Source organism: Narcine bancroftii, chromosome 1, assembly GCF_036971445.1.
Source record: "Narcine bancroftii isolate sNarBan1 chromosome 1, sNarBan1.hap1, whole genome shotgun sequence".
NCBI classification, from domain to species: domain Eukaryota; kingdom Metazoa; phylum Chordata; class Chondrichthyes; order Torpediniformes; family Narcinidae; genus Narcine; species Narcine bancroftii.
The window spans coordinates 386,739,150-386,752,593 of record NC_091469.1 but is presented as its reverse complement, the minus strand read 5'-3'; the positions used below and the strand labels follow the sequence as shown (position 1 = coordinate 386,752,593).

General features: G+C 38.6%; 1 protein-coding gene across 2 annotated transcripts in view; it reads right to left on the bottom strand.

The window, feature by feature from the left end:
* sema5a (sema domain, seven thrombospondin repeats (type 1 and type 1-like), transmembrane domain (TM) and short cytoplasmic domain, (semaphorin) 5A) overlaps positions 1-13,444 on the bottom strand; it is a 189,308-nt gene that overhangs the window by 63,349 nt on the left and 112,515 nt on the right. For both annotated transcript variants that reach the window (XM_069913602.1, XM_069913603.1), the window contains exons 11-12: positions 9,423-9,630; positions 2,126-2,243 (exon numbers count right to left, since the gene is read on the bottom strand). In XM_069913602.1, coding sequence (XP_069769703.1) covers positions 2,126-2,243; positions 9,423-9,630 — 326 coding nt within the window. The remainder of the gene's footprint in view (positions 1-2,125; positions 2,244-9,422; positions 9,631-13,444) is intronic.

Sequence of the window (13,444 nt, the reverse complement as noted above, 5' to 3'; positions counted from 1 at the left end):
AAATTAAACAAACAATGAAAATGGAAGGCACAATCCAGTTCCTGAAATTGAAGATCAGAAACATCTTGCGATACTTGAAATCTCAAATTCCCTAGTTCTGATGAAATGTTATTTGTGTTCCACTTGATATGAATTATTTTTATTGATTATTTTCTGTTTTAATTCAATTCCTTCACTCCAGAATACCAATCCACTCAATTTGCCAAAGAGCCAAGCTCCATTAGAAAATGGAGATGGAGCATTTTGCAATGCTACACGTCAAGGCAAGATACTGAAATGAATCCTTTCAGAGGTAGACACAAAATTAAATATAAAATTAATGTGGAAACTTGGACAGATTTGCTTCTTTCCTTTTCTAATTTCTTTCCATTCACTCTGGACGCTGCTGGACTTAGAAAGGATTGTAATAGAACAAAAAGCAACATTGTCAACGTTTCTGCTACTGTACATTTCCTGAATTATTCCATTTGTAGTGAAGTAAAAACAGTAAACATTTCTTGCATCATTAGATGACATTGAATAGTTAGAAGAGTAACATTTTTTCAGCATCATCTCAAATTCAAATTTAATATCCAGATTGTACATAGCAATGCGACTAAACAGCATCTCTCAAGACCATGATGCACATGTAGAAACACACAATAAATTCACTTCATGCATAATGATCACATATAAATAATCATAATAAATATTTGGGATAATTTACACAGTCACAGAATACTGCTCATCTGTCTCACAGTCTGTGGGAAGAAGTTATTCCCCAGGCAGGCAGGCACGACTTTGATGCTCCTGTACTACCTTCTTGATGGCTGTGATTTGAAAATACTGTGCACTGGATTTCCTCCCAAATCCTTATTACTAGTTTCCAATTGAGGAGTGATCCATGTGCACTCTGGATCAAATTTGCTTTAAGCATGGATTTTTAGAACCTCAATATTACCTTCATTTTCAGAATCAGTAAGCAGATTTGTAAAACATCGCAAGCTCTGGCTTTTAAGCAATTTTATCACCTAAAAGAATCAACCTTTTGGCTGCAATTGAATTTTTAAAAAATAGATCATTTGCTGGGGATGATCAATAACATGAAATTAAAATAACACTGCACTAATCTTTCACTAAAGCCAGATATCTCCTGCTTCAAATATTGATTGCAATACAAGGATGTTCATGAAAGAAAGAACCAATTTGTTTGGATAAAAAGCACAGCAAGTGACATCCAAATTATCATTGATTGAACATTTTGTGATAAGTATCAGGAAAACACAACTGAGAATTTTTCTTATTTCTTTTCCCTCCAATAGAAACCTAGGATGTTGAACCCACTGTGTTGTAATTAAAGCAAAGTGAATGTGCAAAGACAAAGAATCCACAGATTTTTCTAGTTTAAATATACCCCATTTATTGCATGGTCACTAATGGCAGTGCATCGACAGAGAGTGATAGCAATTCTACTGAAGCATATTATCAAAGCTTGAGACCTAATAGTGTCCTCTGTGTCCTTCTCTTCTATTTTAATCAATCGTCATATTTTGGCCTCTGGTAAAATCACAAAGAAAACCATTGGGAATGCTAACCCCTCAATCTGGCACGATTACAACACATTTTTTAAAATTCTTCTCTGTTAATTGGAATCCCTTTTTAACTGGTAGGGCAACACTGGGGACTGTCATACAGCTCTGATCAATCTTACAGTGAGGCTGGGGCAATGGACAGAAAGCGTACCACATCCCTTCACCAGAGGGAATCCACTCTACAGAGCCCAAACACAACGAGAAAACACAGTTAGTGATGGTGGCTGAACATCCTCTCAACTCTTAGACCTCTTTCAATTACAAGAGAACAAGTAGTTGCAAACTATTTAGTTTTATACAAAACAGAATTGGGCACTTTGTGAAACTTGATTGGTCACAATACTCGGGTGAAAGGAAAAAATACATGAGATCAACAGATGGGGCACTTTATGAAATTAAATCTTTAACCATTCATAAATCTTTAGTGAAGATCTGAAGATTAGTAGAGAACAGGCAACACCGTAATATTTTCAACTTATCATGTGACGATCTAAAACTCTAAACATTTCAAGGATAAGGGAATTTTGTCTGTGTCTTCCTATTTTTATACTCACTGGGCACAAGCTGATGTTTTGTTCCCACTGGGTCATACTCATGCTCTCTTCTAATGTTGTACATTTCTTCAGGACCAAGTCCCAGCCACAGTAAGGATCACGAGCTCCCACACATGAACTGTAGGACAAAGAGATCTTTAATTTTTTTCATGTTAACTTGCATATCAATTTACAGAGCACATTCTGAAACACATCAGCACAATGCGAAGCATTGCAATTTATGTATGTTTGCCATTTTTGGGCCAGTTAAGACTTGTGTCTTTAGTTCTTTGTCTCAAAGTCATAAGGTCAGCAAGTTGAGACAAAAGCAATCCTTGTGAATCTGTAGTGGAGCTTAATATATTTTCACAGTTATCAACACAGTTGAAAAGCTTTCATGTGGGATTTAAGATCAATAAGAGGAACACACACCACAAATATTTATTTTATCTGCTTACGATTTGTAGCAGGTTATGTAATAAACAACTTGAAGCTGAGAATCTATGACAACTCTGTCCCAGCAAATACAGCAGGATCATGGGCTGCGTGACCTCTTCCTCTGAACCCCATCAGTTGAGTCTGGATTCCACATCGGATAAGGTTCAAAGAAAAACATTGGAAGGTTAGGTTGCGAGGATTCTTCTTCACCACAGAAAATAGGCCATTTGGCCCTTCTAGTCTGTGCCAACCATCATTCCACTAGTCCCATTGACCTGCTCCCATTCCATAACCCTCCAGACCTCCCCCATCCATGCATGTATCCAATTTATTCTTAAAACTTAAGATCGAGCCCACATCCACCACATCAGATGGCAGCTCATTCCACACTCCCACCAGTCTGAGTGAAGAACTTTCCCCTAATGTTCCCCCAAACCTTTCCTCTTTCATCTTCAAATTATGACCTCATATTTATTTCCCCAATCTAAGTGTAAAAAGCCTAATTCATCCACTCTGTCTATATCTCGCATAATCTTGTAAACCTCTATCAAATCTCCCCTTATTCTTCTTTGTTTCAAGGAATAAAGTCCTAAACTGTTTAATCTTTCCCTGAAACTCATCTCCTGAAGATCCAGAAACATCTTAGTAAATCTTCTCTGCACTCTTTCAATCTTGTTGACATCCTTCCTATAGTGAGGCAACCAGAACTGCACACAATATTCCAAACTGGGCTTCCCCAATGTCTTAAACAACTTCAACATAACATCCCAACTCCTGTACTCAATACTTGGATTTATAAAGGCTAAGATGCCAAAAGCTTTCTTTACAACCCTGTCCACCTGTGATGCCACCTTATTAGGCATCTGTATTCTCTTTGCTCTTCTGCTCCCTACCTATCCAATGTATGTCCTACCTTGGTTTGCCCTTCCAAAATGCAACACCTCACACTTGTCTGCATTAAATACCATCTGCCATTTTTTAGCTCATTCTCCGAGTTGGTCCAGATCCCTCTGCAAGCTTTGAAAATCTTCCTCACTATCCACAACACCTCCTATCTTTATATCATCAGAAAACTTACTGATCCAAATTACATCATCATAAAGATCGTTGGTATAGACAACAATGGTCCCAACACAGATCCCTGAGGCACACCACTAGTCACAGGCCTCCAGTCTGAGAAGGAACCATCCACTACCAGTCTCTGACTTCTCCCACACAGCCAATTTTGAATTGAATTTACAACCTTTCCATTGATACCTTGTGTCTTAACCTTCTGAACTAACCTACCATGTGGGACCTTGTCAAAGGCTTTACTAAGTCTATGCAGCCAACATCCATAGCTTTTCCTTCTTGATACCTCCTCAAAAAACACTGCAAGATTCCTTAAACGTGACTTATCACACATAAAGCCATGCTGACTGTCCTTAATCAGCCCATTCAACCCTCAAAGGACATTCAGGGAAGTTCAGGCTGGAAACTTAGACTTTCAGAATCATAGACTTGTACTCCACAGAAATTTGCAGAAAATCCCTTTGCCTATATTATGTTAGTATCCTCGATCCCTTACCTATCCGTATCTGTCTAAATGTTCCGTCAATGTAGTGATTGTATCTGACTCCACCACTTCTTCTGGATGGGAGTTTCCGACATCTCCATATACAAAACTTTCCTCTCACTTCTCCCTTTATAACTCTGTCCTCTCGCCATATATCCTATTGTTTTCTATATACCTACCATGGGATAACAATTCTATTGATTCTATCTGTGACTGTCATAATTTGATATACTTCCATAAAGTCACTCTTCAACTTCCTCCACTCCAAGGAAAACAAATCTTTCCCATCTGCCCCCTTTTCTTAAATTAAAAAAAAATCAGATTAAAGCATAAAACCTCAACAAACTTGAAAATACCAGCAGTTCTGTTCTATACTCTTGGTGTTTCTCCATGTATGTTCCTCCAGGTTTTGGATTCTTGAACAAACACAGAACCCTGAACATGCTGTTCGAGTCTTGCTAGCAATTCTGAAACTGAACTTCAACAAGTTCCTCACAAGGTCAGGTCTGGAACAAGAGTATGTGCAGTTCCACATCAATTACATTTGGGAATCTACCAGTTGACCCTGGTGCAGGAATAACAAGCCCATTTATTTGAATGGATAAGAGTGGCTGTAAGAGAGAAAGAAAGAGAAGGGAAAGTTTAAGGTAGCTTGCAAGTTTTATTTAAATTAATTGCAGAGTTTTAAATGTTTTTAAAATTATTTTGTAAACAAACTGTTTTTCTTTAGATTTTCAAGTTTTAATCTTATTGCTTAAGAACGTCACAAGAAAGAATAAGCCATTCAGTCCCTGGTGTATGCTCTGCCATTCAATAAGCTGCTGGCTGATCTTTTACCTCAGCAAACTTTTCTTCATGAGCTCCATAACTGCTGGGTTTTGTTAATATCCAAAAATCTATTTATTTAATTGGTTTTGCATTGTGTTTGAATGCTCTGGATGTACCTGGAGTGTGGCTAGGTCTGCTGTCAGAGATCATCAAACTGTTTCATGGATGTGGTACCTTGTTCTGAACCGCCAGCCCCAAACACTATTATTGCATCAAATCATGCAAAAGCCCTTTCCTTGCACACAGCTTTGCCATTTTCAAATGGGAGCGTTTCAGTCATTGGAAATGGAAAAATAAACAAGTTGGCAACATGATATGGGCTGTCATACAAATCCAAATCCCAACAATGATGGTAAGTTCATGGTTGGGAGGCTAGGCATGAATTTCAAACTGATTTTGGAGAGGCTTAATCTTGTGGTGTCCTAAATCTTAAATTAATGTGAATTACTTTTTTTGCACTAGGATGACTTAATCTTTATTATTTACTGTCTCTTCTTAATTCAATCAAGTATGCTCTTGTAGTTGTTCAGTTCAGCTGCAGCAAGCATTTTGGTGCACAAGTACAAGTGAAAGACAATAAACCCATTAATGTCATGATAAGCTCGTGATAATAGATGCTAATTATTTCTGTTGTGTTGACATTAATGTCAACACAAATGGAATCAAACGCAGAGAAAACCTTGGAATCCTTTTTTCTTTAACAGAATTCCCCAATAATAGTGTTGAAGACATTCAAAATAATTTGAGATAAAACTTGTTCAAAGTGTCTGGATCAGTGGGAATATAGGGAGGAAGGGGTTCAGCCCAATGCTTTAATTATATGTTTTAAATAATATAACCAACCAGTGTGACCAGAATACTGGAGCAGAAGCCTTCCATTGGGGTGACCACAAGTTATCTTTGGCACACAAAACAGGAGAGGCAAAATAAAATCTCTAATTTAACTACAGCACATTAGACTCTTCCTCAAGTTGAAATCGTTCATACCTAGTTTTTATAAGGGTCTCAGAAAATAGAAATCCTCCCAAACTAATCATTAAAAAAGAGGAATGGCTAAAGCAAATAAACACCCTTTCTCCAGCTTACTTCCCCAGACTGGTTTTTTTTTGTTCTGTGACTAGGTTGATGAACCTGGCTTTCCACCTACCAAATTTCACATGAATTGGGTTCTAACGATTCTAAGATCCCTGTCATCAAACAGGAAACAGTGCAAACAAAAATCTCAGGGATGTTTCCAGGACTGAAGGCTTGAGTTATGAGCGGCTGGTTAGACTGGATTTTTCTCTCTTAAGCATTGGAGGCCAGGGAATGAACTTAAAGAGGTATACAAATTTATGAGGGACATAGATAAGTTGAGTGTTCACTGTCTTTTTGCCAGTGTAGGAGAGTCTAAAACTAGAGGGTATTGGTTTAAGGTGAGGGGGAAAGATTCTGAAGGGAGCGGAGGTATGTGGATTGAGCAGCGAGAGAAAGTGGTAGAGCCGGTACAATTAAAACAGTTAAAAGGACATACGTGGATGGGAAAAGGTTAGAGACATGTAGGCCAAGCACCAGCAAAGTGACTAGCTGAGATCATCAACATGGTCAACATGATGAGTTGGGCTGAAGAGCCTTTTTCTATGCTGTAACACTCTGTGTCTAAAATTTTCTCAGCATTTGAAGACACTTGAACTGACATTAATATCATTGCAATAGCTGGGTGGGTCACGTCTCCAGAATGGAGGACCATCGCCTTCCCAAGATCGTGTTATATGGCGAGCTCTCCACTGGCCACCGTGACAGAGGTGCACCAAAGAAGAGGTACAAGGACTGCCTAAAGAAAGCTCTTGGTGGCCTGCCACATTGACCACCGCCAGTGGGCCGATATCGCCTCAAACCGTGCATCTTGGCGCCTCACAGTTTGGCGGGCAGCCACCTCCTTTGAAGAAGACCGCAGAGCCCACCTCACTGACAAAAGGCAAAGGAGGAAAAACCCAACACCCAACCCCAACCAACCAATTTTCCCCTGCAACCGCTGCAACCGTGTCTGCCTGTCCCGCATCGGACTTGTCAGCCACAAACGAGCCTGCAGCTGACATGGACTTTTACCCCCCTCCATAAATCTTCGTCCGCGAAGCCAAGCCAAAGAAGAAGAAACAGATAAATATTATAAGCAATGTAAATTCAAGCACAAAATTGGCGATCATCATCAGCTTAGAAAACACAGTGAACTCAGCAATCAAATGCTGGAGAAACACAGCAGGTCACGTGGCATCCATAGAAAGCTAAAGGCAACTGATGTTTTGGGCTTCGCCTTTTTTTCAGCAGTGGCTTCAACATTCACTGACACAAAACCAGAACATCTTAACAAGCTTTAATAAAAATTTACACCCAAAAATGAAGAATATATTGAAATAAAAGGGAGAAATGTCCATTGAAATGATAATACAGAAACAACAGTCAAATACAATAGTTCCACATTGCAATTATTTTGTAGTGCAAAAAATTACAAAATATGGCAAATAATTCAGAAATAATACTGTACTTATTGTCTTTGCATTCAATGACATGTACACCCATTATTATTTCAACCATAAAGTTTATTTTTTTTTAATTCTTATAGTTAATCCTCAGCCTCATATTTCTGCTGATTAATGGTTCCACAGCAGTCCAGACATAACATTGTGATTTTTACTTTGAAAATTTTAATCCAAATGAGGTTTAATGCCTGCAGACTGTCTGAGATAGAAGAGTCAGAACTGAACTGCCATAAAAGAGCCCACAAAGCTCCTTTGATGAGAAGCTGATTTGATGGACGATACGAGATGAAAAGCCTATGACTGTCAATACATTATTAAGTACCTCTGTGTGCTGGCTCAGCTAGAATGTGCTGTTGAGTGGTTTCTGCCTTCAGCTTCTAAATAGCGGAGAAAATTGAAAAGGGAGAAACTGGAATCATCAACCGATGGGTTTTAGTGATCACTACTCAATGCCCACAATCCCCTGAGCAAATTCAAGTGAACAGTGGCTGTCAGCACTATCCACTTCAGACAACAAAAACAAATCAGATAAACTCACCTATTATCAGAACTCTAGTCTCTTCAACATGCCTCTGTATACCAACCACAATTGTTTCATTTATGCTGCACAACATATTGCAAGCTGCCAGCACTGGCCATGATTAATGTAATATCTACAAAAACCCACATTCTCCTGGTACTGCTTTACAGCTTTTCTGCGTGATTTATTTTTCCATCATCGGTTCAACCACATACAAAGTTTGCTGGGTTTCTTTTACCTCTTTGAATGATTCAAATTAGCAGCAGCTAAGATTGATACTAATACAGAATCTAGCAGTGTGAAATAGAGGGCTCAAGGGTCAGGCCAGTTCTATATCAGCCAGGTGTCATCCAAGCATAATGTCTGGGGTGAAGACCAAATGTTTTAACTTTTATGCAAGAGATTCTCGTTGTTCGGTCCACATTATTGGACCCCTTCCTCCCACCACACAAATTGACCATTTGCACTCACTAATGACCAGTTTTGGAAGGAAGTTTGACGAGAGATTAATAAGGGTTGGGTTAGACAAACTGGAATGAAAGGGGCAAGAGATTGGTAATCTGGAAACTGGCTTTAGGACATAAACTGATGAGATTCTGATTTAGTGTTAAAAATCAAGGCGAATATGCCTCACCTTCCTCAGTATTTTCCAGGATAAAAGTTTCAGAAGAAACAAACATCTTTATTCTCTGTTCTACAAACTCCAAAATCACTTTTTTTTCCCCCTTTATCTGTTTCTACCTAGCAACCATTAGCCTCTGTCTAAACAACCCACCCCCCGCATACCCCCCCCCCCCCACCTCCCGCATCCACCCTCCCCCCCAATCACTCCTTCCCCAAGTCCGTCATCTGGTTCCATTTATAACCCAGCCTCTCTACCTTTCCTTCTCCCCGGCTCCATCTACCTATTTACCAATTCACTTAATTCCACCCATCATCCACCAGGTATTCAGTCACCCTCTCTCACCAACCATCTTCCCTCTGTACGCTCAGCCCTGATCCAGGGTCTCAACCTGAAAAGTGACAATTTCTTTCCTCACACAGATGCTGCTGAGTTCCCCTAACAGTTTACTTTTTACTCCAGATTACAGTATCTGCTATCTCTAATATCACTAGATCACTTGTCACGTCTTTTTGACTGATCACTTGTGGTCTTTTAATATTTCTCCCTAAGTATACTTTAGAGACGGTCTTTAACTCAGTTTCTCAATAAACATTTCTTCTCCATACATCACCAGAATGGAAACGGTCCTACCTGTACAATGAAAAATGGTCATGAAACAGTGACATTTCAAGGCCCCAGTGTACATGGAAAGAGTTAACTATTAGTGATTCTCCTACTCTCCCCAAAACCCATTTGAGGCCTTCCAATTGTGAAAGTAGAATGCGACCTTTTGACAATGAAGCTGAAACCTTTTTCTCACACACTAAAATGTTATGGCTGTTCAAAAATGTTACCTCTGACTTCTGTAAAAACCACAGCGTTTGAGGGGGAATCTTATCACATGCTCCCGAAGGCCAACAAACAGAACACTTTGACTGTGTAGGATCTGGAGGTTCCTTATGGGTTCTCGCTGATCAGCTGAAAAAAGTTCTATTTCTTCCAACAAGCAACCACTTCCAGTTTGATTCACAGGAACAAGAACTTTCTTAATGGTTCCATAGTCTGTAAGGGAGATGCAAGAAAGATTCTGATCACAAAGACTGATGGAAAAATGACCAAGGATAGAGACAACGTCCACTTGTTAATTTCTCAAAGCCGATGAACTCTGATATTTACAAAGTTTAAGAAGTCTGCCATCAACAGATCAATGCAGCAGCACTTGAGACTTTTTAACTGAGCTATTACAAGGACTAAACCAACCCAACATAAGTCCAATGGATGAAGAGATGCATTATAGTCATTCAGCTAATACTCATAATAATGTCAGTATAAAAATGATTAGCTTTTTTTGCAATTTAACAGATTACACGCTATCCTGAATGCCACAAACATGAAACATTTGTCCTTGCAAGGAGGCTACTACAAGATTTTCCGTGTTCCTTTTTTGTGATAGTGACAGATAAAATGCTTATGGGGAGCATGGGGGTGGGGGTGGAAAGAGTGGGAAGCTCCACAACTGAAGAGTAGTGAGAATGTGGCACGAACTGCCGGCATAAGTGGTAGATAGGGTTTGATTTCAACATTTCAGAGAAATTTGGATGGGCACATGGATGGAAGAGTAATGGAGGGCTATGGCTTAGGTTCAGGTAAATGGGACCAGGCGGAATAGTAGTTCAGCATAGACTAGATGGGTTGAAGCATCAGTTTCTATGCTGTAGTGTTCTATGATTCTATGTGTGGAGTGTCAAACATCAGATTTATCAGAATTATAAATCTGATGTTTGACACTATAATGTTTCATTAATAATATTGATCAAAATCAATACAGCTCTGAAGAGTAAGAACCAATAAAATCTATATCTCAAGATATTAAAAAGTCAACTAAAATTAACACAATAATATTTCCTCATTGGCAAGCTGCTAGTACACCAAGATCAGGGGAAGAGGTTTTGAGCTCCAGAATATAGTAGGGATGTGAGATAAGTGAAATTACAGTCCAAATTCTATAGGACGCTATCTGATGAGAGTAAATTCAAACACAAAGTTATCTTAAAAATGGAGATTTGTTTATTAGAAAAATCCAGATTACTGAACAGCAAGATAGAGCCACTTAAAATTATTACAGGATGTGATAATGTTTCCAATAGTTGAAAAATGTCTTAGCAAGGTACTGTGTGGGTTTAGCCATTGAGGCAGAAATGTTGCCAACTTTTAAGATTGCATCAAATAAGTCAATAATGACGATAATTGGCAAATATAATGGAGAGCATTTTGCTCATGTCCATTTTGTTGTTTAGTCTGCACAAAGTAAACCAAATGAGCTGCATCCATGCATTATCCTTCAATCTATTTAAATTATTTTCTTCTTTGTGTAAGGATAGCAAGACTTTAATCCTCTGCTTTTTGCTTTGACCCTGTCATAAACTAATCAAGTACAATAGATAAATTCACTGGTCTGGATCAATTGCAAATTGCACATTCAAAGCAGTTTAAGAAATAAGTTACAAAAACAAGCAATACAATTTTAATAATTCATTAGAACAAAGTACAGTCAGCCAGACAGCTTTATTTAAGTCGTGAGGTAAAGCAAGACTGTAATCTAAAGAATTAACATTTTAATAATTGCAGTCTAAAATATAATAGAAGCCCTACAAAAAAATGGAAATACTTGCATTTTCATAGAATTCATGTCAGTTTTAGAATGTTACAGTGCTTTGCACCTATAATACTCTGGATGTTTGGTCAATGTTGTAATGTTATTTGTGCTCAAATTGTTGATCAAAAGATAAATATTGGTAGCAGAGATATTTTCCTTTCCTTCAAAAGTGAGCCTTGGAATGTGCCTGAATGAACGTCACAAATTTGGCACATTCTCTACAGAGCTGCTATGTCCACATTTTTGTTAAATCTTTGGAGTTGAACTTAAAGCCAGAATTTTAGCCCATTTTCACTTGCTTTATCAATGAACTCAAAATAAGCTATTTTGGTAAGTGCTCAACAGGAAAGTCTGCAGATGCTGGGATTGTGGTCAATACTCAAGAGTGCTAGAGAAATTCAGCAGGTCGTGCAGCATCTATAAGAAGTCCGAAGTACAGTCGGTTCAAAAAGCATGTGAGAATAGCAAGAAGGAAATTGTGTATTAGTCTGAAAGAGTTAGCAATGGAATGACAGAAGGATGAGATGCAGCTAAACAGATTAACTGTGCCATATGTACACTGTAGTTCTGTCACCACAGTTGTTGGCAGAATCACAAATGGCAATAAGGAAGTGTACAGGAGGGAGATAGATCAGCTTGTTGAATGATGTATCGACAACAACCTTGTGCTCAACGTCAGCAAAACCAAGGAGATTATTGTGGATTTCAGAAGAAGTCAGGGGAATATGAAACAGTCCTCATCAAGGGCTCAGTAGTGGAGAGGGTCAAGAGCTTCAAATTCCTAGGTGTCAACATCTCAGAGGATCTGTCCTGGAACCTCCATGTTGAAACAATCACTAAAGTGGCTTGCCAGCGGCTCTACTTTGTGAGGTGTCTGAGGAGATTCGGTAGGTCACTGAAGACTTTCAAAAACTTCTACAGGTGAACCATGGAGAGCATTCTGGCTAGCTGCATCATTGTCTGGTACAGAGGTGCAAACGCTCAGGACAAGAAAAAAAACTCCAGAGGTTGTTAACTCGGTCTGTGACATCACAGGCACCAGACTCCACTCTATTGAGGACATCTACAAGGGGCGGTGTCTTAAAAAAGCAGTCTCTATCCTCAAGGACCTCCACCACCCAAGCCATGCCCTCTTAACTCCGCTACATCGGGAAAAAGGAACAGGAGCCTAAAGATGAGCATTCAACGGCACAAGGACAGCTTCTTCCCCACTGCCATCAGATTCCTGAATAATCAATGAACCAAAGACACGGCCTCACTTTTTGTGCACTAGTATTTTTACATTTTTTATAATATTGCTGTAAGATGGTTATAATTTGCATGTTTGCACTAAGACGCTGCCCTCAAAACACTGAATTTCATGACTTGTTCATGTCAATAAATCCTGATTCAGTATAATAACTTTAATCCATCTGGAGCTACTAAGTCATGTGGAGCCATATTAAATATCACTTGTCAAAATGCTGAACATTTCACCTGTGCTTATTTTTGAAGCTTAATACCATCAGTTTCACTCGTGGAGATAACAAAGTGATAAAACACTTTAACCAAATCCCCAGCAGCAAAAATATTCAATTTACCTTGGTAGCAGAGAATGCAACTGCGACAAAACAAATAAATATTGTGAAGAATAAATTCAGGTATTTTGTGCAATATGCACTTTAAAGTTAAGTTAAATGGCTGGAAGTAAAGATTTGGCCTTGGTTACTTTAGGTTTAACTATGATGAATAATGAAACTGCTCAACGATTTTGCTAACATAAGTGTTGCCACAAAGAGAAGTTTGTGCCGACACAAAATGTATTTTCTGTTGACTGATTTGTATCTGAGAATTCCCAGTTATAATGCAGAGTTTTCTTTCCCTATTCATATGCAGGTTTGTGGGGGGGGGGGGGGTAATGTCATAATCTTCAAACCAATTTACTGGAATTATAAAAAAGCTTTACTCTTGCAGAACCATCTTTTATATTGACAAGCAAACAAATTGTTGGAAGAATGAATCACAGTCAGAGCAGAATGATGAACGTTTATCTCAACAGCATAAATGAATCAGATAATTCTCCAATGACATCAGTCACAAGTGGACACAAGCAAATTTCACAAAATGAAAATATCATGTATGCTTTTTGAAAGCTGTCACAGTTTGTTTAAAATTGATCTCTGAAAGCACTGCACAAGAGCAGTCAACTTGAAATGTATAAAATTCCAACAGAACCAGAGA